The sequence below is a fragment of the Cavia porcellus genome, unplaced genomic scaffold (assembly GCF_034190915.1).
Source record: "Cavia porcellus strain 051 isolate PalLab524CR breed Dunkin Hartley unplaced genomic scaffold, mCavPor4.1 scaffold_26, whole genome shotgun sequence".
Taxonomy (NCBI): Eukaryota; Metazoa; Chordata; class Mammalia; order Rodentia; family Caviidae; genus Cavia; species Cavia porcellus.
The window spans coordinates 37999889-38027528 of NW_026947509.1; the positions used below are offsets into that span (position 1 = coordinate 37999889).

General features: G+C 43.8%; 1 protein-coding gene across 1 annotated transcript in view; it reads left to right on the plus strand.

The window, feature by feature from the left end:
• Positions 1-11681: 11681 nt before the first annotated feature.
• The window catches only part of Irs1 (insulin receptor substrate 1), a 53381-nt gene continuing 37422 nt past the window's right edge, over positions 11682-27640 (plus strand). The window contains exon 1 of the mRNA XM_003474619.5: positions 11682-16318. Within this exon, the coding sequence (XP_003474667.1) occupies positions 12566-16297 (3732 nt within the window). The 5' untranslated portion in view covers positions 11682-12565 and the 3' untranslated portion in view covers positions 16298-16318. The remainder of the gene's footprint in view (positions 16319-27640) is intronic.

Genomic DNA, 27640 nt, shown 5'->3' on the forward strand with positions numbered 1-27640 from the left:
CCATATAAACACTACAGATTTATATTACATATCTGGAGAGTCTAGTCATATCCTAATATAGAGTATCTGAGATCATTCTTAATCTGTCTTGCATGTAACACAAAAACACTTATGCTAAAGCTCATGCCAATTCCAAGTCTTTCTCTAATTTGAATATCTTCAACAATAGACTTAAGTGTTCACTCTCTTTTCCCTAATACAGGATCTTCTGTTTGTCTACAAGACAAATACCTTTCACTGATATCTTTGGCCTACATTTTCTTTATGTGTTTTCTCTCCTTTAATTTTATCCATCAGCTTTGGCTTTAAATTTCATTCCTATGCAGATACCCTTCACATTTATATCTTAGCTCAGACTTACATATATTTATGCCTGTTATTGCCACTTGGATGTGAAACCCAACATGTTTAAAGCAGAACTCTTTATTTTTGTCTTGCCTTTATTATTCCTACTCACATGCAGTCTTCCAATCTGTGATAGTTTTTAAAAAAGGTCTGTAATTTATTTGGTACTACTCCCCTCAAGAACTGAGATCTATGTTTCCTCCTGGTTGAGTTTCTGCCTACTTTGACTAGTAGAATACATACAGTAGAAATGAAACTCTGACATCAGAAATGAGGTCAGAAGAGGTGACACAATTTCTATTTCATCCTGTTTGAACACCCCAGTCTCTCTGTCACTGTGTCTCTGTCTCTTTCTTCTCTGTCTCTGTCTTTGTCTCTGTCTCTCTTTCTCTCCTCTCCCCTTTGGAAACTGCACCTTACATTATGGCAGGTATAAAACACGTGGAGGAAGCTGGGTGAAGAACTCTGGTGGACCCTGCTCTCAGTCATCCTAGCCCAGGTGTCAGCTTTGTGTAAAAAGAAACTTCCAAGTGATTCTAGACTCCATCTGGTCACCCCGGCCCTTTGAGCTTTCCCAGCGAGTTCCAACACTACAAGCCCTATCTAAATTCCTGACCAACAGAGTCCTAGAATGTAAGAAAATGGTGGATGCTTCGCGACACTGTATATTGTTTTAGTGGTTGATTAACCCATTAATCCAAGAGCTCTACTCTCAGTTGGTGAAAATTACTTTTCCAGTTGTACAAGTAGGAAATCCCAGTATCATCTTTCTCTCTTTGTCTTCCATGTCATAGCCAAACTACTAATCGTGCTGATGTCACCTTCAAAACATTCAGATTTTGGACAGCCATCGTCATCTCTTCGGTGGTCCATCATCTCTTGAGCATATTCCTGCAGTAGCTTTTTCACAGGTCTACTTGCTTCTGCCATTTTCAGTGCCTTCTTGCCTTCGGTAATCCATTCCCAACACAGCTGCTGGAATGAGTCATTAAAAATGTTAAGATTATGTTACTCCTCTGTTCACTGCCCTGGACGGTTTCCTGCTTCATTCAGAGTAAAAATTCCAGCCTTTAACCTGACCCATACCACCCTTCAGATTTTTTCTACTGTTCTCTTGTTAAAAGTCCTTTCTTTCTCTTTTCTCTTCCCTCATTCTGCTTCTGCCACACTTACCTCTCTGCTTTCCTTCACTGTGCCGTGCATGCTTCTCTCTTGGATGCATGTGCCTACTACTTCTCCGTGTGGGACACTGTCCTCTGTTTTTTGGTTGACCAGTTGCCTCCCTGCTTCAAAGTCTATTACCTTTTTGAATGAGGCTCATTCTAATTGCAACCCTCTTGCAAATACCCCTTATTTTGTCTTAATTTTTCTCTTCTTCCATGGTACTTGTAAACTTCTGCTATTCTAGATATTCCAGTAATTTAAAATGTTTAGTCTGATCACTGTTTGCCTTTCTTAGTAGAATGTGAACTTCATAGGTAGTGAGAATACAGGCCAGTCTGCCTCCTGCCCATATCACAAGCACCAGAAACATTGACTAATACAGTAAATGCTCAACAAAAACATTTATTGAATGAATGGAATTAGTGCTTAAAACTTTTGTTTTCTAGAAAACAGATAAACTTACATTTAGTGAATTAAAAATTTAAAATAACATTATAGTTTCAATGAAACTATCTGCATTAATAAAACTATTTAAATTTCTAACAATTAGATTTTTGGTTTGCCTTTACAAAAGAGGACAGTTACTTCTTCCTTTAGTCTCAATCCCAAACTGATGCAAAAACAAAATATAAATTGTATGAATATATTTTGAATGCATTTATGTTTACTTTACTACTTTCCAAAGTACTTCATACATAGCAAATTAATGACATCAGCTTAATATTACAGTGCAATAACATTGAGAAATCATAACAAATGTCTATATTTTAAAAGTAACTGAGTTACATTGTACTTTCTTAATATACCTTTTACTTGTATTCAGACTCTCGCTGTAAAAATGCGTGAAAATTTGTGTTTCAGATTTGATAGTTTAATAGAAACAGATGTGCTGTAGCTTAAGAAACAGGCAGTGAAAACATTGTTCTTGGTTGGTACCAAGTGTAATATTATTTAAGTGAACTAGAATCCATTGGAAGCAATGTGAACTTCTTCCTTAGGAGTTTCTATGGGTGACTATGCCGGTTAACTAATTGTGTCAATTTTAGTAAGAAACATCCATCTAAATGGGACCAGCATGGTTCTGGGTGTGGCTGAAGGAATTTATTAATGACAGAAGATCCACCTTGGATGTGAGTGGCATCCAATCAATTAGCTTGTAGTCTGAGTGAATAAAAGGGAAACAAAGAAGGAAGTGTCTCTTCTGTTTCTCCAGAGGAATCCAGTCTTCACCTTCACTTTGGATGTTGTCCCCTGGCTTCCAGTGCAGATTCTTCAACTTTGCATTGCAGACCCTTTGGCCTCCTAGAATGGACTCACAGGACACTACCGTGAGCTCCAGGCCTTCAACTGGATCTTTCGCAACTCCAACATCCAGACAGACCCTTTGAACTATTCCAGTCCTGACTCTGTGGGCAGCCATTGGAAGCTTGTCTTGTAAATCCTTATATAGTTGTATAATCTTGCATTAAATCTGTTTTTCTAGTAAGCACTGACTGACACAGTGGCCCAGCCAAAGGACCCAAAAATGATTATTTGTAACTTTTGAATTAAAAAAATACTCATGTAAGGAGGCAATATTTTCAAGTTGTAGACCATAATATCTTAGCACTCTGGGAGATTAATTTGGTGGAGATTAATTAATAATTAATTAGCAAGCATTAAAAGAAAAAGAAAAGAAGAATAAGTATGAGGTGAAGAAGGAAAGAAAGGGTAGAAAGTCACCATTTGCAGACCAGGGGTAGAGAGAAGAAAACCATACCAGGAAGCAAACCCAATCTGGAAACCAGTGCCATGTGCATCACCAGGGGACTGAAACAGACAGACTCCAGCCCCTTCAGGCACAGGCTGGCAAACAGGAAGTACCCCCCAACATACTTAAGGTAAGTGACTGGCTTATCTGGAGAAACACAAGCTGTGATGATAGCTATGGAGGTGAAATGTAATGATGCCTGTGGTGCTTTGATGTTTCGCCAACATTGCAGGTCTAGGGCCTCTGGTGTTTCACTAACATTGCAAGTCTAGGGTCAGTGGTCTGATTATGGGTTCAGAGGATAGATGTACACAGTGTAACATCTAGGGGGAATCTCCTTCTGAGAGTTGTAGCCATTGTTGATTCCCTGTGATCTTGTTTTAGAAGTCCTATATCATTTGTATTGTTTTGTTGGATTGGGTTTTATTTTCTTTCATTTTGTTTGATTATGTCAAGTTTGATGGTAGGAGCAGCTATTTCAAAGATAGTAAGATATACTATGGTAACAATTCTGGATTTACTATTGGCTTGTTTTGAAGTCTTTTATTGCATTCATTGTTTTGTTTTTATTGTTTCTATTCTGTTCTGTTTGATTTTTACTATGTTCAAAGTTATCTGCAGTTATTTTGAAGACATTAAAAGGCATTATGGTAACTATTGTTGATTTTGTAATGTTTTAAAGTCCTGCAGGTCTTAAACTGGTTTGTTTTGATTGGTTTTATTATGTTTTATCCTCTGTAACATAAAATAAAATAAAAGGTAGAAAGATCTAGGTGCATTGAAGGTGGGAAGGTAGATTGTGCTTCAGGTTAGTGTATAAGTGTGTCTGTGTGTGACTTGGTATACCATGTATTTGTAAATGTATTTTTATGGTAGACCACAGCCAAAACTTTTAACATTAGTACAGTAGACTATTCAGAATAATTTTTTTCAAAATAAAATGTTTTTCATTAGTAAATGTTTGTGATACATAGCAAACATATTCATCACGGGGCAGTTAATACATATACACAGTACATCTTAATCCTTTTTCCATCTCTTTTTTCTCTCCTTTCATCTCCCTATCTTCACATCCTTTTTTCATCCTTTCAAAGAACCAGCTCTTTGATTCATTCACCCTTTTTTATCTCAATGTCATTACCTTCCCTCTAATCTTGAAAATATTTTTCCTTCTATTATTTCAGATTTAGGTTTTTTTTGTCATTCTAGGCCCTTGAGATACATTATTAGGTTGTTTATTTGGGATTGTATTCTCTTTGTAGTTGTATATCTACAATCATCCTTCTTAGAGTTGCTTTTGTTGTGTCCTACAGGTTTTGATATGCTATGCTTCCAACATCATTTGATTTTAGGAACTTCTATATTCCTTCCATGATTTTTTTCTGAGGTTCATTTATTATTCAGTAGTGTATTATTTAATCTTCTTGTGATTACTGTGGCTCTTTCTGCTGTTGATTTCCAGTTTTGTTTGCTACAATCCAATACTATTCAAAAATTATTTCAATTCTTTTATGTTTATTCAAGCTTTATGATGGGACATAGTCTACTTTAGAAAAGTTCTGTGTACTATTGAAATAAATGTGTATTCTGTTGTTGGGTGAAACTGTACTTATCTGTTAAGTCTATTGGAAATGGTACTGGGGTTTGAACCCAGGCCTGGTGTATGGTAGGTAAGCACTCTACCACTGAGACATGCAATCAGCCTTCAGAATAAACCTACGGGCCAGACTTGTAACAGTTGCTGGAGCTAGTTTATAATATTCTCCTTTATAGTATATGATATTAGGCATAAGCTATGATATAAAGGAAGTGCACATAATGACTCACAGAGTTTCTGACTCAATAGGGTCAGGGGGAGGATGAAGAAGGTCTGGATTTTAAGAAGATCTCAGTTGATTTTTATGTGATCTCTGCTCACCCACAAGTAGAGATACACTGGACAATACCACTGGCAGCCATGTAATTACAAATTTCTCTGGTTCAAATAAATTCCCATCTCCCCAAATCAAACAGTCTTTATATTTCTAAGCTTTTAATCAGTTTCTTTTTACAGTGAAGAATTCAGAACAATCATACATAGTTTCAGCAACTAATTCTTAGAAAAGAAGAAAACTATGTATAATTGCTAATCTTTTAGCAAATAAATAAATAAATAAGATCTGTGAGTAAACCAGGGATGCTTTGTTAGCGTGGAAAAATAATGAGTGTTACCTCCAGACCCTGACTAGAAAGCATAGACATCAGGCATCATCGCTGAAATGTGCATCAAAAACATGAGCAAATGAATTGGAGGAAATACTTCAAGGACGTTTTTAGGTTATCAAGTTTTTGACTGAATGTCACACAACAAAAGGATAACTTTAAGATGACAAAATGACTTAGTGGTGTAAAGCCTGAAAATCCCTCTAGGTCTGTGCTCATCTAGATAAAACACGGGCTTTTTGAATTTAAGAAACAGTGAGGATTTTCTCTCTGGATGAAATGACCAAATGAATGAATGGCACTGTCTAAGATCACAAATTTGCCAAAACCCCCAACTCATATCAAAGAAGACTTCAAGGAAATGAAAATAGCTGAAGAAATAAAAAATTTCAAACAGGAAACAGCAAGTCTTTCAGACAAAAGTCATTTATGGACTCGCTCCCCTAAAATCACCAATTATTAGAGCTTCTGAAATGGGAGAATGGATTAGTGACGTGCGGTTTTCACCTCCTCTCTTTCCTTCAACCTCATTCATCTATTTATTTCATGCTTTATTTGTACCCAGAAGAGCAAATGTTTTGAAATCGTCTATTGAGAGTATTATCTTTCTGAAATTCTGCTCTCACTGCAATTATTTTCCAGAGTTCTCTGGAATAGAGGATGAAATCAAGATTAGAGTAGAGCTGGATTCTCACTAGCTGACTGCCAGTAATTGATTTTTCTCTGAGCCACTGTGTCACTGCCTGCTCCACCCTGCAGTAGTAAACAGCTCACGTGGAGACCTTTGTTTAATGGTTAAGGCTGCACATTCACCAGATCCCAGCCCATCTCACTGAAATGAAGTTGCCTTTGTGAGAAAACTAATGATTTTTTTTCTTGCAATACCTGAGAAAGTAGTGGCCTTTTAAATTCTAATTTTATTATACGTTATTATGTTTGTAATACATAACAATTATAATCACCTTGGTGAATTAGTACATAAACAAAACTTTGAAAATTTTATTTCTCCTTCTCTCCTCTGGCCTAGCCTCTCGCCCCGAATGTTAAATTATATGGTGAAGGGCCAGGGATTTAAATCAGTGGCACAAGCACCTGCCTGGCAAGCATGAGGACATGAGTTTGATACCTGATATCCCCCCAAAATTATAGGGTGAATAAGAATTTCTTGGAATGATGCTTAGAATGAGGGTACCAAGGGCCCATCTTTCTCTAGGATATTTTGGCTTAGTAGATCAGAAATTTGAAGGGAGTTTTTTGCATTTTTGGGTATCAAAGTCATGGTCCTACACATGCTAGGTAAGTGATTTGCCACTGAGCTACATCATGGACTTGAAATCTGCACTTTAAGTTACACTTTGGAAAATGCTATACATTGGGTAGGAGAGGGAGAGAGGCGGGGTGGGTGGGTGGGTGGGGGAGAAGCTCTTCACACTTGTCAGAAAGATTTGATACCTGTGATTGAAGTGAAGCCCGGAATTGAACGATGCTTCACTTAAGTAGAATTATGCCACTATGACTTCTGTTGTTCTCTGTGAATGTGTAAAACCCCGAAACGTAGGTACCCAGCTTGCATTTCAAAGTCTCATATCTTAGTGCCTTTCAATTGAGTGACAGTCACTAAAGCTGCAGCACACAGATCATGCTCAGCCCTGCACCTTCTGAATTGGGACCTGCATTTTAAATCGGGTCTGAGAAACCTTGATCTAGCAAATTATCAGATCAAATGTGACTTCATACCTCATTTTAAATTCTCCTTTATGCATCTTTTTTTTTAAATTCAAAAGGATGAAAGATTTTAATTACAAAAGAAAGTTTTTAAAAGGAGAGGAGTCTTCCAGATTTCCAAAGCGTACTGTTTGTGACTGACAATTTTTAAATTGGGAAGTAAATGCTTATAATGTGATTTCATTCACCCTGTAGCTATTTTTCCACAAAAGAGATCAGTGTGACCTATAATCACGATCACTTATCTCCAGTCTTCACTGTAAGTTTCCTGTGGGCAGGATCATGTTTTAGGTATCTGATTTTCAGTGCCTAACATAATGTTTAACATATATAAGTGCTTCAAAAACCTTGAGTGGAAATAAAATCTGTTAATCACTTATCTGAGTTACAGCTACCCTAAGAATTCAAGTTTAAGGTTCCTCCCGTACCATAAAAATTTCTCTAATCATTTCACCTATGTCCTCTCCTCATCTGCTTTAAGTAAACACCACTTACTTGATATTTAACATTCACACACACAACTTGAGATACCAGGTATCTTTAATACCTTCATGACCCTCTTTACAACTGTAGGAAGCTATCTCATTTTATGTATTTTATGTCAACTTATAAAGGAAGCATACAAGTATTTGTTATTATGGAGACATATAAAATCTACAAGTTTTTATTATCCTTCAAATATTTAAAAAAAATTTTTTTGTCTTTTTTTTTTTTTTTATCGGTACCCGGGATCGAACTCAACACTGCCTGCTTGCAAGGCAGGCGCTTATGCCGTTGAGCTAAATCCCCAGCCCCTCCTTCAACTATTTTTCTAAACTTCCAAAATTAATTATGAGGCACTAACATTTAAACGGCTCCTCCAGTCATGAGACTAGATCTTGCTGGGTAGCTCAGGCTGATCTCTACTGGCAACAATCCTCTTGCCTCAGCTCGCCCAATGCTGGGATTACAAGGGTGCACCACCATACCTGATATGACCCATGGATCTTGAGAAAAACATGTTTATATATAAAGTGCTTTTATAGTTTTCAAAGAATTAGTTGCATCTTTACCCAACTCAATCTCTTTAGGGATATATAGGTAGTAACTTTTATATTTTGTATGATTTTCCCGATCCATTATTTGCATTTAAAAACTAGTTGTCCATATATTACTCAAAATACACGTCTGGCATGTCAGGTTTTAACTGCCTTAACCATAGATGTCTTAATAATATCAGTATAGCTCTGACAATGTTTTTAATAAATCATTGTTTCAGCTCTCTTTAAGAACGTGCTTTATTCTACTTATTACACAAATCGTCTCTAACTTTCCTATAGATGGCAGCATTGAGTAACGTATTTTAGTGGTAAGTTGCTTTTCGGTTCCTCTGACTATTCAGTTAGGACTTTCAGTACCATTACAATACACAAGACTAGCGTAGGGTGACAGCATAATACGGCATATATCTGCTCAACATTACTTCAGATGCCACAAAAGCATTTCTTTCTATTCTGTACAAGAACCACGAATGAATTTGCATTTCTAGAGTTGTCTGAACCCATTAATAAAAACGTAGAGAACAATTCAACTTACTATAGTGTGCCTATAATAAATATTAACCACTTAAACATTGGTAGTAAAACATTAGCACGACAGAAAAAAATGGCAAAAACATCCTACCCTCGGTGATTATCTTCCACACGAAATTCATTGGTTTGAACAGTGTGTCACAGCCATCTGGCTTTCATGATTTTCATTAAATATTTTAGCCATATAAATTGTCTTTCAAGCTAATATCCCTTCGCATTGAAAGACATTTTTAAAAAGCGTTTATAGTAACAGGTTTGTTCGTGGTACTGGGGATTGAACTCTGAGCCCTGAGAGATAGTCAAATATTGCACCTCCGAGTCCCAGCCTCAGCTCCAACAATTAGCTTTAGATGATCAAAGTCAGTCTTGCTGGAAAGAATAAATGTGAAACGTTTGCAAGTTAAATAAATTTCAGTTTTCCCCTCCTGCCAGGAAACAGTATTTTATTTCTCATAGAGGATAAAGTCTCTTTATTTTTTTCCCTGAAGTGGGATGTGTGTGTGTGTGTGTGTGTGTGTGTGTGTGTGTGTGTGTGTGTGTTGGGGAGGCGTGGTAAAGGGTAGAGAGAAAGTCATTTTTGAAAAGTAAAAGTCGATGAATTTGAATTGTTTTCCTACAAAATCTGAAACACCCGCCTTCCCTCACAGCTAAACATCAAACCTGTAAAAAGCCCTTTGGCCTTATCTAAATTACATTGTTACTAGTAAACAACTCTTTATTATCTTTCTCTCTTCTTGCCTGGGGTAAAACCTCCTGCATTTGCACTTCTACACTAACTTAGGGCGTCTGTACTCCAGACTCCTCCCGGTCCCCGGGAAGCATTTTACACTCCAGGACATCGCTCCCCGTTACTGCTGCCTGGTTACCATCTCCAAACGATCTGCTATTTATAGCCCTGCTGTAGTGGGCACGTGTGCCCACATCACCAGGCTGTCAGAGGGAGGGGAGGGGGAAAGCTTTGAGGTCAACATGTGGCCTCAAATAATAGACCAAGCGGGTTTACGTGAGGCTGCGTGAGCCCGCAGCAAGGTGGGAGGAGAAGCCAGTGGTTCCCAGGCTTCGATGGGGAAAAGCCCCTCTGCAGATGCTGCCACCCCCAATTCACGTATGGAAAAACACTGATGGCGCCTATGGTTCTTTTTCTCCTTCCTCATCTTTTTTTTTTTTTTTCCCCTCTACGCTTTGCAACCTACCTTGGTACCCTCACCCTCTCTCCCCACAACCGCAGCCTTGCAGGATTTGAAGGACAGGCAGCCGCACGAATCAGCTGGCTTTCCCCGGAAACTCGCACCACCCCTCGTCCCGCATTAGGCCGAGGCGCGTTCCCTGGCGACCCAAAGGGTGCTGGCCACCGAGCACGCCCAGCGCTCCACTGCGGCATCCCGCACTAGCATCCTGCAGTGCCTGCGAGCTGAGGGGGGTCCCCGCTTCGAAAGGGGCAGAAACCCCCAGCGGGTCCGGACTCGAGTAGAAAAATAAGGTCACATTAAACAGAGTGGCAAATGTTCTTGTAGGTTTTTGATGCCACGCTGGGCAAGCAGGAACAAACTGCTTATAGTTCACCTTTAAGACCCCCCCCCAAAAAAAAAACTCTGAGGGAGCGTTTGCCTGGGGTGAGTCTGACACCGCGAGGTAACCGGGTAGGACGTTCTGCAGCTACACTCAGGCTCCTGACCCGCTCTGCTCCTGAAGTACCCATTTGCTTGTACGCTTGAGCTGGCACCATCCGTGTTTTCTCCCGCTTATCCTTGTGGTCAAGGTTAAAAATTTATAGGGTGGTTCAGTGGGTGTGGAAGCTGTGTGTGAAACCAACATTTCAGCCACTATTTGAACAGTAGGGTTTTGGTCTCACAAGCCTTTCTCCGTAGATCCTTAACATCTTAAAAAAAAAAATCAAATGTAAGGAGCATATCATTCCAACCCGTACAATCCCCTTCCCATTCTCTCAGTCCCAGGTTCGAATCTCTACTCTGAGACAGAGGAAAAGGTAGAAACCGTGATCTGTACATTTGCTCCCTGATGAGCAGCTAATTCCATAGTGCCATAAGGGAGACTTCTCGGGGATCCCCGTCCTGCGTTTGGAGTGACCGTAACACCCCCCGCAACTGCCCTTGACTGTCCCCCTCTTCCTCCGAGGTACCTCATGGCAGCAAATTCTGGGACTCCAAGGTGGCCGGCTGGCCCAGAAGTCCCTTAGAAATCCTTATAAAAATGTAGATCTCCCCTCTATGACCTCTATCACCCCGAAGCCGAGAGCCCCAGCTTTTCTATTTCCTGGGAGAAGGGGAAGCCTGGACTAGAAGCCTCCCCATCCCGAGGGCTCGATCTTACCTGCTAGGTAAGATCCAGCCCAGCCCACGCGCCCCCTCCTCCCCGGGCCCTCCCACTCGGGGCTCTGCAGCCGCAGTGCCCCCCCCCCGCCGCCCCCCACCCTCACTCCTGCGTCTTCCCGACCTCGTCCCCTCCCGTTTTCCCAGACTCCCCTCGCGCTTTCGGGTAGCCACCCAAACACCCCCGCCCGCGCCCGCCCGCGCCCGCCGCGGGGATTCCTGCAGGCCGGGGGCGCCCTGGGTGGCGCTGCGCCGGGGCGGCCGGCCACGGAGGGGCGCTGCCAGAGCGTTGCGCAGGGGAGGCCGGGCGCGGGCGCCTCTGCGGCACGGCCGGGGGGCGGAGAGGGGCGGGCGCGGGGCGGGCTCGGCCCGGAATGTAGAGACCCGGGCGGGAGCCTCCCGGCGGTGGCCCGGCGGCCGAGCACGGGGGCTCCGTCACGTGTTTTTCTCCTCCGAGTGAGACGGCGGCGCGGTCGGAGGGGGCCGGCGCGCAGAGCCAGACGTCGGCGCTTGTTTTGGTTGGGGCTCTCGGCAACTCTCCCAAGAGGAGGAGGAGAAGGAGGAGGAGGAGGAGGAGGAGGAGGAGCAGGAGGAGGGAGGGGAGAAGTAACTGCGGCGGCTGCGCCTCCCGGGGAACAGGCGTCTTCCCCGAATCCTTCCCACCCCACCCCCCGCCTCCTCCCTCGTCTGCCCCCCTCTTCCCCTGCCGACTGGAGCGAGGGGCAGGGATGAGCCTGTCCCTCCGGACCGTCCCCGGCTGCTCGGTAGCGTTTCCCGTGGAAAAGCCACTTTCCCCGCCCGCCGAGATGGGCTCCAGTGTGGGCTGCAGAGGACGCGTCCGCGGACGGCGGCAGCGACAGCCGCAGCGCCGCGGTCTCCGCGATTGAGCTGGTATTTGGGCGGCTGGTGGCGGCGGGGACGGTTGGGGGGTGGGAGGAGGCAGAGGAGGCGGCGAAGGAGGAGGAGGGAGAACCCTGTGCAACGTTGGGACTTGGCAGCCCGCCTCCCCCTGCCCAAGTATATTTAATTTGCCTCGGGAATAGCTACTTGCAGAGGGGAACTCAGGAGGGAAGGCGCGCGCTTCTGGAGGGGCCACGCGGGAACCCCCGGCCGCTGCGTCCTCCCTGCGCTGGACTTCGGAGAGAGATGCATCTTCGCTGCTGCTCGGCTGTGGCGGCCGAGAGGAGACTTGGCTCTTGGAGGATTGTGGTTGCGCTCACCCCGGACGCACTGCCTCCCCCTTGGGCTTGAAACGCCAGCAAACTCCGGCGGCCGCACTGTCTTCCTCGGAGCAGCCACTGCGTCCTCCTTCGGCAAGCCCTCCCTACCCAGCGCGGGTGGCGGTGTGGATTTCGGAGCCAGGGTTTCTGCTGCCTCCAGCCCTGTTTGCATGTGCGGGGCCGCAGTGAGCGACCTCCGCCCCCCACCCAGTTGTTTTTCGGCGTCTTCCTCTGCTTCGCGGCAGTGGCGGCGGCAGCATGGCGAGCCCACCGGATACCGATGGCTTCTCGGACGTGCGCAAGGTTGGCTACCTGCGCAAACCCAAGAGCATGCACAAGCGCTTCTTCGTGCTGCGAGCAGCTAGCGAGGCCGGGGGCCCTGCGCGCTTGGAGTACTACGAGAACGAGAAGAAGTGGCGGCACAAGTCGAGCGCCCCCAAACGCTCTATCCCTTTGGAGAGCTGTTTCAACATCAACAAGCGGGCTGACTCCAAGAACAAGCACCTGGTGGCTCTCTACACCCGAGATGAGCACTTTGCCATTGCGGCAGACAGCGAGGCTGAGCAAGACAGCTGGTACCAGGCTCTCCTGCAGCTGCACAACCGTGCCAAGGGCCACCACGACGGGGCCTCAGTCTCTGGTGCAGGAGGTGGTGGGGGCAGCTGCAGCGGCAGCTCAGGCCTTGGTGAGGCCGGGGAGGACTTGAGCTATGGAGATGCGCCCCCGGGACCTGCATTCAAGGAGGTCTGGCAGGTGATCCTGAAACCCAAGGGCTTGGGTCAGACAAAGAACCTGATTGGCATCTACCGTCTCTGCCTGACCAGCAAGACCATCAGCTTCGTGAAGCTGAACTCAGAAGCAGCAGCCGTGGTGCTCCAACTGATGAACATCAGGCGCTGCGGCCACTCTGAGAACTTCTTCTTTATTGAGGTGGGTCGTTCTGCAGTGACAGGGCCTGGGGAATTCTGGATGCAGGTGGATGACTCGGTGGTTGCCCAGAACATGCACGAGACTATCTTGGAAGCCATGCGGGCTATGAGTGATGAATTTCGCCCTCGCAGCAAGAGCCAGTCTTCATCCAACTGCTCCAACCCCATCAGCGTCCCCCTGCGCAGGCACCATCTCAACAACCCTCCGCCTAGCCAAGTGGGCCTGACCCGCCGATCTCGTACAGAGAGCATCACTGCCACCTCTCCAGCCAGCATGGTGGGCGGGAAACCGGGTTCCTTCCGGGTGCGTGCCTCCAGCGACGGTGAAGGCACCATGTCCCGGCCAGCTTCAGTGGATGGCAGTCCTGTGAGTCCTAGTACCAATAGGACCCATGCCCACCGGCATCGGGGCAGCTCCCGGCTACACCCCCCACTCAATCACAGCCGCTCCATCCCTATGCCTTCCTCACGTTGCTCACCCTCAGCCACCAGCCCAGTGAGTCTGTCCTCCAGCAGCACCAGTGGCCATGGCTCCACCTCGGACTGTCTCTTTCCAAGGCGCTCTAGTGCTTCTGTTTCTGGTTCTCCTAGTGATGGCGGTTTCATCTCTTCTGATGAGTATGGCTCTAGTCCCTGTGATTTCCGAAGTTCTTTCCGCAGTGTCACCCCGGATTCCTTGGGCCACACCCCACCAGCCCGTGGAGAGGAGGAGCTGAGCAACTACATCTGCATGGGTGGCAAGGGGGCCTCCACCCTGACGGCTCCCAATGGTCACTACATTTTGTCTCGGGGTGGCAATGGCCACCGCTACATCCCAGGAGCAGCAGGTTTGGGCACAAGCCCAGCCTTGACTGGGGATGAAGCAGCCAGTGCTGCAGATCTGGATAATCGGTTCCGAAAGAGGACTCACTCAGCAGGGACATCCCCTACCATTTCCCACCAGAAGACCCCTTCGCAGTCCTCAGTGGCTTCCATTGAGGAATACACAGAGATGATGCCTGCCTACCCACCAGGAGGTGGCAGTGGAGGCCGACTGCCCAGCTACCGGCACTCCGCCTTTGTGCCCACCCACTCCTACCCTGAGGAGGGTCTAGAGATGCACCCTATGGAGCAGCGTGGGGGCCACCACCGCCCAGACACCTCCAGCCTCCACACCGATGATGGCTACATGCCCATGTCTCCAGGGGTGGCCCCAGTGCCTGGCAACCGAAAGGGCAGTGGAGACTATATGCCCATGAGTCCCAAGAGTGTGTCTGCCCCACAGCAGATCATCAATCCCATCAGACGCCATCCCCAGAGAGTGGACCCCAATGGCTACATGATGATGTCTCCCAGTGGCAGCTGCTCCCCTGACATTGGAGGTGGGTCGAGTAGCAGTAGCAGCATTAGTGCTGCCCCTTCTGGAAGTAGCTATGGGAAACCATGGACAAATGGAGTTGGAGGCCACCACTCTCATGCTCTGCCTCACGCCAAGCCCCCTGTGGAGAGTGGTGGTGGCAAGCTCTTGCCTTGTACAAGTGACTACATGAACATGTCACCAGTTGGGGACTCCAACACCAGCAGCCCCTCTGACTGCTATTATGGCCCTGAGGACCCTCAGCACAAGCCAGTCCTCTCCTATTACTCTTTGCCAAGGTCTTTTAAGCACACCCAACGCCCCGGAGAGCCGGAGGAAGGTGCCCGGCATCAGCATCTCCGCCTCTCCTCCAGCTCTGGTCGTCTTCTCTACTCTGCAGCAGCAGAAGATTCTTCCTCTTCCACCAGCAGCGACAGCCTGGGTGGGGGTTACTGTGGGGCAAGGCCGGAGCCTGGGCTCCCTCACCCCCATCATCACATCCTGCAGCCCCGTCTGCCTCGAAAGGTGGACACGGCTGCACAGACCAACAGCCGCCTGGCCCGGCCTACACGGCTATCCCTGGGGGATCCCAAAGCCAGCACCTTACCTCGGGCTCGGGAGCAGCAACAACAGCCGCCCCCAATGCTCCCTCCAGAACCCAAGAGCCCAGGGGAATATGTGAATATTGAGTTTGGGAGTGATCAGCCTGGCTATTTATCTGGTCCCATGGCTTCCCGCAGTTCCCCTTCTGTCCGGTGTCCCTCACAGCTCCAGCCGGCTCCCAGAGAGGAAGAGACTGGCACCGAGGAGTACATGAACATGGACCTGGGACCTGGCCGGAGAGGGGTCTGGCAGGAAGGTGGTGGGTCTGAGATAGGCAGAGTGGGCCCTGCACCTCCAGGGGCCACTAGTGTTTGTAGGCCCACGCGGGCAGTGCCCAGCAGCCACAGCAGCCAGGGCGACTACATGACCATGCAGATGGGTTGTCCTCGTCAGAGCTATGTGGACACTTCACCGGTTGCCCCCGTCAGCTATGCTGACATTCGGACAGGCATTGCAGAGGAGGTGAGCCTGCCCAGGGCCACAGTGGCCGTTCTCTCTTCATCTGCAGCAGCCCCTGCTTCCCCCACGGCCCCCCAGGGAACAGCTGAGCTGGCTGCCCACTCTACCCTGCTGGGGGATCCACAGGGACCTGGGGGCATGAGCGCCTTCACCAGGGTGAACCTCAGTCCCAACCGCAACCAGAGTGCCAAAGTGATCCGCGCAGACCCACAAGGGTGTCGGAGGCGGCACAGCTCGGAAACCTTTTCCTCAACACCTACTGCTACCCGGGCGGGCAACACTGTGCCCTTTGGCGGGGGAGCTGCAGTAGGAGGCAGTGGTGGCAGCGGCAGCAGCAGTGAGGATGTGAAACGCCACAGTTCTGCTTCATTTGAGAATGTGTGGCTAAGACCTGGGGAGCTAGGGGGAGCCCCCAAGGACACTGCCCAAGTGTGTGGCGCGGCTGGGGGTTTGGAAAATGGTCTTAACTACATAGACCTGGATTTGGTCAAAAACTTGAAACAGCGCCCTCAGGAGCGCCCCCCTCAACTGCAGCCTGCCCTGCCCCCAGCCCCCCATAAGCCCCTGGGCAGCAGTGAGAGCAGCTCAACCAGCCGCTCCAGTGAGGATGTAAGCGCCTATGCCAGCATCAGTTTCCAGAAGCAGCCAGAGGACCGCCAGTAGTGCAACTGGACATCACAGCAGGTGCGTTTCATGGTGTCAGAGTCAGGAGGCAAAACTGCTTGTAACCTTGCACTTGAATTCTATTCTCTGCCCCCTGCTCCTTCCCACTGTTTCCCTGGAGAGAATGCACTGACTGGGGTGATGAGGGGGGATTGAGATATTCACCCACAACACCACCTGGCAGACAAATAAATGTGCAGGAGCAAGCAGCCACAGGAAGGCTTTTCATTTGAGATTCCTAAGTGAAGTACTTACTGTAGCATTTTAAAAACTTTATTTCATAATACTAGTTCTGATACTGTAAAGTTTATGTACATATACAGAAGAACCTTCAACCTTTTATTGACGTTTTCTTTAACCTTTGTAGTAAGGTCAGCCCCTGGAAGGGACTAATGTACCAAAATACTTGTTGGTACTCTTATTTAAGTTTCCCAGAGCTCTGAAGAGTGATCCTACAGAGTCACTGTGTGTACTTTTGTTCTGTGATTTCACAATACCAAAGCAACATAAACAGCAGCAGGAAACATTAATTTTTATTCATGCTGGCCTAAAAAAGATTCAGGAGTCAGAGCTTTATAGGCATACATACTTAGAAATACTGATCTATGATCCTTTGAGTAAGTAATTATTGGTGATATTTTCTTTTTGTTCCTGTACCAGGATTCATGAAATATTTTTTATATACCAAACCACCATCTCACGGGCATGGCCGCTTTTATACAGGATATGCAATAAACTGAATGCGCCTGGGACCCATTATGAGTTAAGAGTTATGGAAGTTCATCCCCACATGTCTGTCTTGCAGTTGTCTACTCTTGCTCTGAAGCATTGCATGTATCATTTGGGGGCTACTGTACATCTCCCGTGAAATTACTTTACATTTTTATGGTGAAAAGAAGGCACGTTTAAGTCAGAGAAGGAAAGTCGTGTTGTGTTGGTTTGCACTGAATGTGAGGGGTAAACTTGTGCTCTTCTTCATTCTAAGATTATTTGTTGTTCTCCTTTAAGTTCAAGAGTAGATGCCTCAGAAATGTTGAAAGTTAGTTTTAGGTCTTTTGTGGCTAAGGCTGTATTGAAAATGAAAAACATTTGTAATAGGAAATTAGGCTGCTCTTTGCTCTGTGAGCTTATTTTCTAGTGGTCATAATTGTGGGTAGTAAAAGAGTATAGTTTGCAAATAATGTGATGAGTTGGCAGTGTAGAAGTTTTTAGCATTTGGAAACACTTTATTCTGACAAACTAATTATATTGTGAGTTTTTGAAATGCTTTGCAGAATGAGCTGTTAAGAGAATTTCTACTTCTTATTATGTGTCCATTCATAAGAAGTTAATTTGTGTGTCTTGGGTTCCTATCAGTAGGTAGGTATTTGTGTTTTATGTGGTCACAGTTTCCTTGAGTGTGATACCTGACTGGTATCATTCTGTGTTTTGTGGAACAAAGTACAGATCCATGAATATTCAAACTAAGGTCTTAGGTGATAATGCTATGAAAGGCATTTATTTGATTAGTATTACCACAATTAGTAATCCCAACATTGGTTTTCATCATTCACTAGATGAGAGATTTAATTGTGCATGTGAATGGAAAAATTTTGGTTATTTCAGGTGGTGTTTTGGAGCAGAATCTCTGTTACACTTCAGCCATCTGGATTGTAAAATGCTTCATTTATAACTTAATAACAATTTGAAGGAAAGAAACTAAATTTTTCCTTGCCAAAAGAGATGAAGAGACTAAGAAACAATGAGCTTTCCCTCATCTGTTTTCTTAACTTGTGGTTTCTTTATAGAGAATAGAATAAATAATACTTGCCTTGAACAAAGCAATCAGGTAATCAAGGGATTTAAAATCCTTTATGTAAAGGATAAAATGCAAACAAAACAAAAATAAAACAAGCCCCAACATTCTATTCTTGACTTTCTTGGGAAAATCATAGAATATCTTTAATAATCCTGAAATAGCCATGGACCATGCTTTGGGCGTACCATGCCAAAAAAGAAAAAAAAAAAAAATCCACAGTGTGCATTTGTAAGCTGTAAATTTATGTGTATGTGTCTTAAATTGGGCATCAGAGGCTACCTGGCACATACTATCAGCTTCCCCTTGCCCTGTTAGGTTTAAAGGCCATGTTTGTCAGTATTCATCTGAAAGAGAAAGAAGTCAGACCTTTCAGTGTCAAGCAGCTGCTGTGCAGAATGAGTAGGTTAAAGTTGGAGAAAACACTGTTTTTCTAACTTCCTCAGCAACTGCTCTCTTTGCCTCAGGTAAAAGCTGAAACTGACCAAGAATAAAGATGAGGAATGTGTTATGCTTCCTCCTCCTCTGTCATTTGAACGCGTCTGTTTAGTGTTTTTCGCTGTCCGTTGAAGGACACTCAGGTTCCCAGGACTTGCCACCTTTTCTTGTTTCTCCTTTCTCTTGCTGACCTTTGTGTCTCCTGCAACTAAGTTCTGATCTGCAGGATTATTTTCCATTACCACTCCCCTCCCATTCTCTTTGTTTCCCACCGCTTATTTCTTGTTCTCCGCACTGGCTTTTTTTTTCTTCCTTTTTAGAATGTCACAGTGTGGTTCTCGTGGCCTGCTTCTCGCGGGCTACATGGGGAGCCCCTAGGACAGCAAATACCTTAAGCCAGCGTCCACCTCCCTCCAATTTTTTTTGTAGTGTTGACAGGGCGGCTGGGCAGAGGGCGGGCTCCCACAAACAGAGACCCGAACCATCTCTATGGGGTTCAGTGTTTGGGTTTTTGCCATGCTTTTGTTATGCTCCTTCCCCTTAACAAAAAGAATTCTGCCATTTCTCGTCTTCTCCTGCTTTTCCCACCCGCGATTTCAGGGGCTCTGTCTCTGCACAATTACGTCCCCTTCCCTTCGCCATGTGGCCGTCCGAGCTGGCGCAGACCCCCTCGGCCCTGCCACTTTCCCTTTTCCAGGGTCACCTCCGCTTCCTGCATGCCTTCGTTTTATTTGGCTTGGGCTTCCCCTCCCTGCTCCCCTCCGGCTGGGGGTGGGGCACCTGCCCTGGCCGCCGGGAGTCTCGCACCCCCGCCCGTCTCAGTCTCCGGCGTCCGGGCGTCCGGGCGTCCGGGCCTCTTCCCAGGCCACGTGGTGGGCGGTGGCGAGCGAAGCCCCGCCCGCTGGCTCGGCGCTGCAGGCCCCAGCCAGGCGGGCGTGGCTGCCGGGTGCAGATTGGCCCCCGCCAGAGCCAATCAGCATGAGCAGTGGCCGGTCTGGGGCGGAGCTTGCGGGGGGGCGGGCCCGGCGTCGGGCCAGGCGTCCCCGGCTGCTCTCCCACCCACCTCTGTCCCTTTCCCTCCTGGGCGGGTGAAGTTGAGCCAAACCGGCTCTCCACCTCGCCCCCATCAAAGGATGTGATACACGCAGTCTATTTGTGCATCTAGACCACAATCCCAAGAATGAAAAAGTCCAACCAGCCCGTTGACAGAGGCCGGAAACACACACTTCCTCTTATTTTTAATTGAGAAAAATTCAGGCTGTGACCATGTGACGTGCCCCATTTTGTTTCCCTCCTCTCTTTACTATGGTTTACTACGACGCCACGTTCCTTCATCTTCCTGTCTTGAAATCCACAAGGAGGAGCGAGCGACAGCATGACAGCACGTGGCTGTGGGATTGATGGGGTTGGCTCTTGATTCTTACATTTACATCTTTCACTCTTGAGAGGGAGAAGGAAATACAAGCGCTGGGCTGGCACTGTTTTGGGGTCATTCGGAGCTAAAAAAAAAAAAAAATCCTTTGACTTGAAAGCACCTTGTGCTTTATCCAGTACCTGCATCTTGCAGAGCTCATAGCTAAATTAAGATCAAGGAAAAGTGATCTTTCTTCGCTGGTTCTGAGCTCAGAAAAGAAAAATTGGGCTATAGCTTGCAGATCTGACTTCAATAAAAGGCTTGAGGGATGTGCTCCTTAACCAAAGTTTAGGGGAAATGCTGCTTATGTTCTCAAACGCAAGCTTTTGTTTTCCTTTTGCCAGTGACTGCCAATTAAGGCAGGTTTGGTGCAGTGGTTCTGAAGTTTTGAAAGCTTCCTAAAATTGTGTTGCACTCGCTCTCATGACAGAATTTTGTGAGATGTATTAGTATATGGGGTTAGGTTTGACCTTTCTAAAAGAAAGACAGTAAGAAAGAGACATGCTATGGAAGCGTTGCCCCTCCCCTCAAACAAGCATTTCTCAGCAGCCTGCACTCTTCTTCATTTGAGTCACAAACTCTAAAGGAACGGCTTTTGCTCAGGTGTAGTTGGACGCGAGGCGTGTGAAAATGTCTCTGTCACAGGTGCGAGTGAACTGATTTCTGCCTCAGAGTGGCGCGAGAGAATTTCTCTGTTGTCCCAGTATATATTGAGTATTTGACAGCCTACCTCATTTTCTTGCCATTGGTCAGATAGCTTCACCTGTTACCAAACAAGTCCATAAAAAATTCCAGAGGTTGTCATTTATCTGAATGTCCTCTTAATACTATATCCAGTATTGCTTTACTGAAAGGGACCTGGAATCCCAAAAGGGCATGCCGCTATTTTTGTTTTGTTTTCTTTATCAAAACTTCTGGAAACTACTTTGGTGCTATCTTGAATGATGCAATGGAAAAGGCAGCTCTTGTGAGCCAGAGATCTCAGCTTCTAACAAAGCCTGTGCCCTGGTAAGCCGAGTGACCTTGAGCAAGTCTCTGAAAGCCCCTGAGCCTATTTCCTGATCTGTAATTTAAGAATTTTGTTCTACATTATTTTAGCCTCCTTCCTAGCTCTGAACATTGAAATGCTTTGTAGAAAATGACTAAAATTCTTCAGTGGGTCATTTGTGATAAAGAATTTTTATGAAAAAGCTGTTGATAGGGTCATAATAAATGCACTGGAATATCCTGTTTCGTCCTTTTCTAGTCTTGGCATCAGACACTCTTTTTGGGCAGCATGGGCCCTTGATGAAAACCGTCTGTTAATCCAGCAGTGTTTTAATATTTCTTGTTTTGGGGGAGCTATTTTCCTCCCTTTAAGGCAAACCCTCCTGTTTGGACTAGTATCCATTTCTGGAGCCATCTGTAGATTGATTTAGGCTTCTCTCTTCCATCTTCCCTTTAAAATAAAGAAATAGATAAATACATACATAAATAAATGAATGTGTGTAGCAATGCTAGTCACCTGTTGGTTCCTGCTTCTTAAGATCAGCTGTCAGAACCATCTCCTTAATATAAGTGCTGCTACTGCATTCTGTGACACTGTTTAGTGTTTATTCGGTTGGGAATCCTCTCTTCCTGTGGTAGTCTGTTTGTGGATGGATAATGCTTCACATTGTATCACCACAGTTCTCCAGTGAGATAACCATTTAAGTGAATGGACAGGAAATATGAGAAGCCAAATGGGGATTATAGAAAGTCTTCCAGGATTTTGGTACAGTTTTATTTTTCTCTGCTAGGTGAAAATAACCCTCACAGCTCAGTCACTTGCACAGGCAGAATTAATCCTGTCTAGCTTTGTGTGTGTGTACTTTCAGAGTTTTGACTAGCTACTTGAGATGTGCAGACTCTTCTTGACTGCTCTAGTATTGTGTTGGCTCTGGAATTGGCCAGTATACTCAGAGCCTCCCGAGCTGTTCATACCTCTTTGTAGATTTTGCAAATCACTAGGATAGTCTGGAGACTTTCATTTAAAACTCCTTTTACTTAATCTTTTCTCATCCATCCACTCAGATTTCTTAGCTGAATAGTATATAAATGGTTGCTTTTATTTTGGTGGGTTGGTAATTAAGTATAATGGAGCACTTGACAATTTTAAGGTTTTGTTTTGTTTTGTTTTAAGAAAGCCATTTCCTCAATTATTTCCTCATGTTAGAAAATTACTGGAAATTGTACTCAAGGAAAATAGCTTCTTGTGATCTTGGTTTGAGGTCAGTTTCACACTAAAACTTCTGTAACTTTTTTCATACTTATATTTTTGTTTTGACCTTAAAATAATACTCTCTGTCTGCAACAATTTTGTTTTTTTGGATATATGTTTCATGTCATTACCTTATGAATCCATAGCCATGTGGCAGACTTTAAAAGCTCTTTTGAAAATGTTATTGAAACATGTTTAGGAAGTATAATCACATTGAATTTTAATGTAATTACAGTGTAATGTTTGGGTGGTATAATAATAGTATACTAATTTCAAATTCAGGTGAAATATTTTTAATAGTTGTTGTAAGACTTTTAAAAATGATTGGCTGTTAAAGATCCCCTTTTGCATCTGTTCTTATTTTATATTATGAAAGAGTAGTATCCCTCCCAATCTTAATTCACAGAAAAAGAAGGAAGATGGATTAGATAAGGATAAGATACTGTCATCCATGGTAAAGCATCATTTTCCATTTTAATAATATTCTTGCTTCAGGCTCTGCTATAATCTATTTGTTAAAATAAGTTTGGTTGGGTAAATGTCATTTGTGCTCTTCAATGAGTCAGTGATCTTTGAATAAAAGGGCTTTAAAAAATGATGTGTTTATGTCGCAAAGCCTGCCCTTCCCCAGCGCCTTCGCTGCCTCTCCAGTTTGGTGGCAGTGCCTCAGAGTACAGTTTTAGCCTTATCTGTTTTAAAGCGGGGAGATTTTATGGTTTTTATCATTCTATCCTAAATGCTTTATCAAGTGAGTTGAATTCATTCTTTTGCTTTTACCATCCTATGTTTTTAAAACTGCATGTTAATGTACTTACCCCATCCATTTTAGGGTTACCAAAAAATACTTTGATGTGAGTTCTCTGATTTTCCCTGACGTATTTAGGTCATGTTGCTCAACAATGTCACTTAATCTTGAGAAACTAATAGTTATATATGTTTTCTGAAATGACCCAAAAAAACATTGTTTTTCAACTTTATGTGGTGTGGTAAATTATATTTTGAAGGAAAAGTCATACTTTTTTGCTTTTAGGAAGATAACTAAGAGCAGTGAAGAAACAGGCTCTCCCCTGCAAATTTTTAAAATACAATTGCTATGTGCAGGTCCCAGGAATATTTAGTTATTACTATTGTAGTCAATCATCATTTGATCTTCTCCAGTAATCACTTCCCTGTTCATTTAAAAACTGTTTGGAGGACTCCATAGATACCCCCTAAATCATATTTATCCTTGTATTTCAGGGATTATGGAAATAATCAGAAGATGCTTAGCAACTCTAGTGTGGTATTAGAAGCTACTCTCTCTCAAATCTAACATGTTTTTACGTGTATAGTAGCTTCTTTGAGAAATATAAAGCCTTGATTTAGACTACTAAGTTTTATAATACTTTTTAGGTCTATTCAAACTATTTAAAAACTTTTTTTGGTATAACTATACATGCTATAAGTTTCAAGTGATTTTTTAAAGATCTAGAGTGAAAAATAAGGCCCTCTCCTTTCATTGTCTCCCAGTCTCTCTTTTCATAAGCCATCATAACTAGTTTTGTTGTTGTTATCTTTCCAGAATAAATAAATTTTGAAGCTGAGTAATAGGAAGTTGGCTAAATACCCTACTGCTATAAGTCTTCTTTGGAAGAATATGCTCAGGTCCCGGTGTAGTGAAAGATCACAGCAGATAATATTCCTTTTACAACAAATTTTCTACTTTTTAGTTAAAAGGAAAAAGAAAAGTACTCTCTACTTTTCTTGCTTCCTTTGGCTCCTCAGGTTTCAAAAGTGATGGATCCAGTGAAGGGGAAATGGATTATTTAAGAAATGATACACTTTTCCAATGCTGAATCAGTTGTGCAAATTAAGAAGGGAAAGGTATCAAAGTTTTCAGAGACCAATACTTTAAATTTTTATTATTTTATTTTCTTTTCCTATTTGCTTACAATGTAGTACTCAAGCACTGCTTTCCCAGACTGAAGAATTAACTAACTAGTTCTTATTGTAGTATAATAGGATTAAGGATAAAGATAAAGGATTCTTTAAAAACTTTCCAGATTTTAAAGTCTCATATTTACAGAAACTTGAAAGAATTAATTCTTTTAACTTCAGTCTCTTGTCATTTCAAGTTCTGGGAGTAGTTTATTTTAAACATAATATTGTGCACAAATAATTAAAGAAATATGCTGACATTACTGATATTGTCTCACGTGTTTTCTCCGGTTATTACCACTAGACAGGAGTACAATATCTATCTTGTCTCCTAAAAAGAAGTCTGTATTGCTGACCATATTGAACAAAAGACGTAACTTCTCTCGTGGTCAAAACACACATGCACTGTTTTTTCTGGTTGTGGTCCAGGAAGAGTATGAACAGAATGAGATTGCTCCTGTGGCAAAGTAGAACTTTCAAGAATATGATAACAAATAACATTTAAATCAGAATTAGTTGTGTTTTGCCATTTTTGGTGGTTTGTAAGGATACACTCATAGCAATAGTGTCAGGTTTTCTTATCACCTGGTATAAGGGGGAATTAAATTCATTAACATGAAGGTGCTTTTCTAAAAGCCATTAAAGAATATTCTATGTGAAGTTTCGTAGGTTTTTAGGTGTGTATATATCATGTGGCTTTTGAAGTATAAAAAGCTACCACCAAACTAAGTACTAGTAAACATGGTTTTGTGGACTGGTGATACGTGCTGGGCTCAGCTGGACAGTTTTCCTTATGTTACTTGGGTAAACACAGGGTGGGTTGGTGGGCTGGTTGTCAAAGTGCCCTTCCTCAGGCCTCTTTGGAATGATGCTGGCCATTGGATGATGATTGCTATTGGATTGCTAGTAAGGTTGCTACTAGAAACTGAAGTTTCAGTAGAAAAGGTTGTGTTCTGTATATTTAGTGCCATGGCTAGTTGGTGAAAAGAGTAAGATTGTTTACTTAGATTCCTCCTATGACTTAGACTAAAGAATTACCCTTTGAACAACTCGCAGGTGACATACTTAGGACCTGTGATCAAAGCTCGTCCTAGAAGCAAACTCTCCCAGGGGACATCTTCCTGGGGTCCCTTCATAAGTGATGGACCACCCTTTCCCATTTGTACAATCAGGTGGGCCAGGGAGGACTGGTTGTAGCGAGAACCAGATGTTTTCTGGAGCAGGTAGCGTGGCTAGGTTGAAAGGGAGTCTGATCCAGAAGTGCGTGTCACTGAGTTTGGAGAGCAAACACAAATGCAAAATGTAGCATCTCTTGACAAGGCAAAGGCAGCACTTTGGTTAACTCTGCCCAGCTCTCCCATCTGCCAATATTTACGTTTCTCTTTTACCAGAATCTCAAATGCCTAAAATGTTTTTGAGGTTACAGAACAAAACAAAATGGGACACTGTATAAAATCTGTTGTGGTGGAAGGAGGGGAGGGGGAACCCTAAAGTTTTATGTGAGCCAGTTGAGCAGTGGTGTTTATATTGTGATCTTGGCAGCTTCCTTAGCTTGCCCATCTACCCCCTTCCTGATCCCAGCACACGCTGAACCGCAGCTAAACAATAACTTCCTTTGAAAGCTGATCCTGTTCCCTCTGGTTAGATTAAGGAATAGAAATGTTCCATTTTTAAAAGAATGGATAATGAAATAATTTCTGAAAATACTTTCACTGGTTGAGTACTGTGGAAATCACTGAGAGTAAAATTAAAACTTTCCCTTTTGTCCAGATTTCGCTGAGAGAGAGAGAGAGAGAGAGAGAGAGAGAGAGAGAGAGAGAGAGGTAGAGAGAGTGTAAAGGTGGGGAAAAAGGTTAGGGAGTACAAACTACAGCCTAATAAAAAGGTTACAGTCCTAAAACTAGGTCTTTAAAACTGTTTTGCAGCTTGAGCCTTTGGTGGCTCACAAGTCCTTACAAGGACGACCTTCGGGAAGTGCAGAGACTTGTTGTTTCTCGGGCCTTTGAACTGGGTGAAGAATGTGTCTCAAGATGGAAAAATGAATGGCTGGTGCTTTTAGCCTCCAGCCTGAAACTCGCGAGAGGAATGTCATTGTATCTTCAAAGCCTGCTTCCCACCACGCTGTGTTAGATGGCCTCTTGGAAAGCCTCTTTGCATTAGCAAGTGCACAACAAAAACCCATGCCACCCAATTCGATCTAATTCACTGGCTCCTTTTAGGTGGATTTTTAATTAATGTGTTCCTTCTATAAGAATCGAGCCCCCATCCCAAGACTCTCTTACTATTCCTGATAGGATTTGCTGTTATTCACAAGATAAGGGAATTTGAGATGTCTTGTTTTGTTGTATTTTGGTGAAATGAGGAATTTTTTTTTAAAAAAATAGTAGCAGAAGGCATTTAGGAAGAGGTCTTAGCTCTAAAAGTTTGAATGGATTTCTAGCATAAGTAAAATTGCATTTACCAATAAATAAATAAATACATTCAAATGACCAGAAAATCCCTAAAGTATTTGATTTACTAGTTTCAAGTATACCTAGCCAGTATCCTCTTCTTTCAGAAAGTTGACCTCTTCTTGAGAGATGAGGGAACACGTTTTTTTGCCATAGGTACTGGTTTCATGGCTTTGTTATCTACTAAAAATTGTGAACCATTTGAGAGCAGCTTGGCTGTTTGTTTCACGCCTCCACTATCTGAGTTGGTGCTTATAAAATACTTGCCAAATTGAAAACATGCTTATCAACAGTTCGGAGAAGAGTCCTTGAATCAGGGAAGGATGTGACTTTTTAGGAAAGTCCCAAATGAAAGCAATAATGTAGTTATATTTTGAGTATCCCTAAAGCATTTCACTCATCAGATATTTTAAAATTAAATTCAGATTTGACAATATACACACATTAAAAGTTGTCAAGGAAAACTGTGAGGGTCTTTGTAATCTGTTATGGATAAGAAAACTTGGGGGAAGCTAATTACCATTGGTATCATTCCTATGTCTGGAATTGCAGTGAATCTTAAAGTCTTGTAAACTCCTCTGTTCCCCCAAACCATTCTTTTGAAGACTGACAGAAACTTCGCTTTGTTTTGGTGAGAGTTATTTCTCTGCCTCCAATAGTAGCTCATCAACTTTTATTCTATTAACATAGTTATTCAGTATTAATTGTAGCTTACTGATCTAGGTCATAGCCTAGAATTTTCACTGAGGTTTAAGATATCAAAAGCAATGAGAGAATTGCCTAGAAAATAAGTACCGAATCTTAGTTACCTCTCTGTTTGAAAAGAGGCTAGTTACTAAGTTTGTGACTCATAAAATCTCCTTCTAATACATTCCTTTGCACATTCATTTCCCCCCTTTATTAAAAAGGAATTCTAGTCAAATGAATCCATTTTTAGCTAGTGTTAGCTACTCTGTTAAAATGTTACTTTGGTTTAAGAAATTGAACCCAATTACTAAGATTTAAGACTTCCCCATCCCACCATCCAACATTAATTTCCACGCTTGAGGTTCTATTATGGTGACTATCAAAAATAATAGATTGTGCATTC